The sequence below is a fragment of the Oratosquilla oratoria genome, chromosome 42 (assembly GCF_046742065.1).
Source record: "Oratosquilla oratoria isolate Oo_2021 chromosome 42, ASM4674206v1, whole genome shotgun sequence".
In the NCBI taxonomy this organism is placed as follows: Eukaryota; Metazoa; Arthropoda; class Malacostraca; order Stomatopoda; family Squillidae; genus Oratosquilla; species Oratosquilla oratoria.
The window spans coordinates 25261400-25266399 of record NC_134818.1 but is presented as its reverse complement, the minus strand read 5'-3'; the positions used below and the strand labels follow the sequence as shown (position 1 = coordinate 25266399).

Sequence of the window (5000 nt, the reverse complement as noted above, 5' to 3'; positions counted from 1 at the left end):
ATGCTAAAAATGTCCTTTAGCAATCAGATCGGATATCAGATAGCAATCCCACAATATTTAAAATCTATAAAAAAAAAATCTATTGAAATCAAATCAATCTGATTTAAAAAAAAAAATCTATTTTCTATATTTTTTAAAAAGAAAGAAAAAAATCGCCAACCCTGGTGTCCACTAACCTCGTACAATAATACCTGTTCGGTCCGGCTAAAATTGGCATTTCAAAGCATAACAGTGCCTTAAAAATAGTTTCTTATTTCACTATAAAAGTTTATATTAACTTATACTGCGTTGAATAAGTTAATATACAATGTTAGGTTTCTAGTTTTGATATATTTGTCCAATATAAAATGCTAGGATACAAAGAAAACACACAATATAAATAAAATTATTTACCTGGATTATCAATTTCTTCTTCTGTATGCTGTGGCTGACCTTGGCATTTATCTCTGTGATATTCTAATCTTGACACAATGTCCTGTAGTTCCTGGCTCCACTCTTTGCATTCAGCTCGGTACCCTTTGCCAGAAGTTGTTGGTAGTTTTTCAAAATAATTCCAGACAGGATAATTTTTTCTGCCTGAAGGAACCACTCTGCCAGGTCCAGAAGACATCCTTCCTGGTTGATTCCAAAGCAACAACTGACTCAGTGAGAAGCTGCTTACCTAGAACAAGTTTCAATAAGACTCTTGTTGAAACTTGTTGTGGGCTGCACAGTGATATATACAACACGTAGGCTTATACCGTTCCTTGTATACTTGTGGCAAGTCTATATAACACTGCTTCTTATATTGATATGCTAAAAATATCCTTTAGCAATCAGATCGCGTATCAGATAGCAATCCCACAATATCTAAAATCTACATAGAAAAATATATTTAAATCAAATAAATCTGATAAAAAAAAAAAAAAAAAAAATCGGCAACCCTGGTGTCCACTAACCTCATACAATAATACCTGTTAAGTGCGGGTAAAATTGGCATTTCAAAGCATAACAATGCCTTAAAAATAGTTTCTTATTTCACTATAAAAGTTTATATTAACTTATACTGCATTGAATAAGTCAATAGTTGATATATTTGTCCTATATACAATGTTAGGTTTCTAGTTTTGATATATTTGTCCAATATGAAATGCTAGGATACAAAGAAAGCAATGGCCTCCGCTAGCGGACCCAGGGATCTGGGCGCGCACGTCCTGTGTAATAGTAGTCCTTGATATATATATATATATATATATATATATATCTTTATATGTAATATAAATATATGTGTATATATATATATATGCATATATATATATGTATGTATATATATATGTGTATATATATACATATATATATAACAATATACATATACATATATACAATCTAAATAACCGTCGCGCAGAGGATTCGAACCACCGCCAGTAGACTCAAGAGAGTCCGTAGCACCCGCCTTAGACCACTCAACCATAGACGATCTAAAAGTGTATGAACTCGTAATCTATCTGATTACCGAGATGGGGAGGTTGCTAACTGCCCCCCATATAAACCCCCTTTTTACCATACACCTAATCGCACCAATGGGAATGGTAAGGACTAGATCGAATCCCCCTCACGCTTCTCGTCATCGTAACTATGTGAATAAATTCGCTAGTGGACAGCGACATCAATCATACAATCTAAATAACCGTCGCGCAGAGGATTCGAACCACCGCCAGTAGACTCAAGAGAGTCCGTAGCACCCGCCTTAGACCACTCAACCATAGACGATCTAAAAGTGTATGAACTCGTAATCTATCTGATTACCGAGATGGGGAGGTTGCTAACTGCCCCCCATATAACCCCCTTTTTACCATACACCTAATCGCACCAATGGGAATGGTAAGGACTAGATCGAATCCCCCTCACGCTTCTCGTCATCGTAACTATGTGAATAAATTCGCTAGTGGACAGCGACATCAATCATACAATCTAAATAACCGTCGCGCAGAGGATTCGAACCACCGCCCGTAGACTCAAGAGAGTCCGTAGCACCCGCCTTAGACCACTCAACCATAGACGATCTAAAAGTGTATGAACTCGTAATCTATCTGATTACCGAGATGGGGAGGTTGCTAACTGCCCCCCATATAAACCCCCTTTTTACCATACACCTAATCGCACCAATGGGAATGGTAAGGACTAGATCGAATCCCCCTCACGCTTCTCGTCATCGTAACTATGTGAATAAATTCGCTAGTGGACAGCGACATCAATCATACAATCTAAATAACCGTCGCGCAGAGGATTCGAACCACCGCCAGTAGACTCAAGAGAGTCCGTAGCACCCGCCTTAGACCACTCAACCATAGACGATCTAAAAGTGTATGAACTCGTAATCTATCTGATTACCGAGATGGGGAGGTTGCTAACTGCCCCCCATATAACCCCCTTTTTACCATACACCTAATCGCACCAATGGGAATGGTAAGGACTAGATCGAATCCCCCTCACGCTTCTCTTCATCGTAACTATGTGAATAAATTCGCTAGTGGACAGCGACATCAATCATACAATCTAAATAACCGTCGCGCAGAGGATTCGAACCACCGCCAGTAGACTCAAGAGAGTCCGTAGCACCCGCCTTAGACCACTCAACCATAGACGATCTAAAAGTGTATGAACTCGTAATCTATCTGATTACCGAGATGGGGAGGTTGCTAACTGCCCCCCATATATCTCGGTAATCAGATAGATTACGAGTTCATACACTTTTAGATCGTCTATGGTTGAGTGGTCTAAGGCGGGTGCTACGGACTCTCTTGAGTCTACTGGCGGTGGTTCGAATCCTCTGCGCGACGGTTATTTAGATTGTATGATTGATGTCGCTGTCCACTAGCGAATTTATTCACATAGTTACGATGACGAGAAGCGTGAGGGGGATTCGATCTAGTCCTTACCATTCCCATTGGTGCGATTAGGTGTATGGTAAAAAGGGGGTTTATATGGGGGGCAGTTAGCAACCTCCCCATCTCGGTAATCAGATAGATTACGAGTTCATACACTTTTAGATCGTCTATGGTTGAGTGGTCTAAGGCGGGTGCTACGGACTCTCTTGAGTCTACTGGCGGTGGTTCGAATCCTCTGCGCGACGGTTATTTAGATTGTATGATTGATGTCGCTGTCCACTAGCGAATTTATTCACATAGTTACGATGACGAGAAGCGTGAGGGGGATTCGATCTAGTCCTTACCATTCCCATTGGTGCGATTAGGTGTATGGTAAAAAGGGGGTTTATATGGGGGGCAGTTAGCAACCTCCCCATCTCGGTAATCAGATAGATTACGAGTTCATACACTTTTAGATCGTCTATGGTTGAGTGGTCTAAGGCAGGTGCTACGGACTCTTGAGTCTACTGGCGGTGGTTCGAATCCTCTGCGCGACGGTTATTTAGATTGTATGATTGATGTCGCTGTCCACTAGCGAATTTATTCACATATATATATATATATATATATATATATATATATATATATATGTATATATGTATGTATATATATATGTATATATGTATGTATATATACGTATATGTATATATATATATAATATACATATATATATATATACATATATATATGTATATATATACATATACATATACATATACATATACATATACATATTGTTATGAAGGTTGGACAGATGAGTGGAAAGGTGGTAGAGAAACACGGGTTAGAGCGAGAACACTGTATTACTGACGTTTCGACTACAAGTCTTCTTCTGAAGAAGACTTGTAGTCGAAACGTCAGTAATACAGTGTTCTCGCTCTAACCCGTTTCTTTACCACCTTTCCACATATACATATGTATATACACATACATATACATATATAGTTACATATACATATACATATACATATACATATACATATACATATACATATACATAAACATATACATATACATATACATATACATATACATATACATATACATATACATATACATATACATATTACATATACATATACATATACATATACATAAACATATACATATACATATACATATACATATACATATACATATACATATACATATACATATACATATACATATTACATATACATATACATATACTAATACATAGATCCATCTTTGAAACACGGATGTTATTAACTTCCTTTTTTTCAAGAGTTGATTTTGTTAAAATGATGGAAAAACAGTGGCTTCCATCAGTTGTCCGGAAGAAAAATATTAAGAATATTATGAACTTACATTGATATTGTTAGAGTTTTCTAAAAACTCCATAAACTCGGAGTTACTTCAAAGATGAAAGTCGAAGAAAAAATATAAACTCCTCTACTCCTCTAAGAACCAATAGACGTCTCTTAAAACTCCCTTGATTCCATGAAGTGGTTCAAGGAAGAAAGTGAAAAAAAAGATAATTCTCTTCTTTTCTTATTCTTTTCTTTTACCTCGTGCAGAAGGTCCGCTCGTGCGCGTCCTTGTGATGGCCAACGCCGCGTCTCCGCCAACGCCGACTTGCCATCTGTGGGCGGACGGCGACACCATCCCCACCGCCACGACGGCCATCTCCATGGGTAAGACATCCTTTTCTTTTTTTTCTTTTTTTTTTATGAAAGAGTCCGATGTTGAAGAAGTAGCGTTTCTAATATTTCGGAGATAACCAGCGCTTCTCTCCTGCACTCTATCGCGCCGAAGAAGTAGAGTTGCAGAGGTGGTAAGGGAGACAACAGAAAAGAAGGCGTCCAAAAGTTAAAGTGACTAGCATTTTTTTTGAGAGAGAAGATTGATCTCTTAATCATAATAGATCGCTATGTGGCTCTGATCCGTAGAGACGACACTAAAGTCCTTTAAGTAATGATTGAATAAATTCTACATTCAGTAGCTCGACGGGGCGATGATGGAGCAAGATAGAAGGAAAACTAAAGATTGAAAGAGAAGTAAAAAAAAAAAAAAGAAATGGAAAGAGAAACTGACGTATGGAATGGAAAGAGAAGACCGGAAGAGTGAGAGAGA

At 37.9% G+C, this 5000-nt stretch overlaps 1 protein-coding gene across 1 annotated transcript in view; it reads left to right on the top strand.

Annotated features, from left to right (window-relative positions):
• Window positions 1-5000, top strand: part of LOC143021477 (uncharacterized) — a 56523-nt gene that overhangs the window by 25472 nt on the left and 26051 nt on the right. The window contains exon 4 of the mRNA XM_076179014.1: window positions 4445-4561. Coding sequence (XP_076035129.1) covers window positions 4445-4561 — 117 coding nt within the window. The remainder of the gene's footprint in view (window positions 1-4444; window positions 4562-5000) is intronic.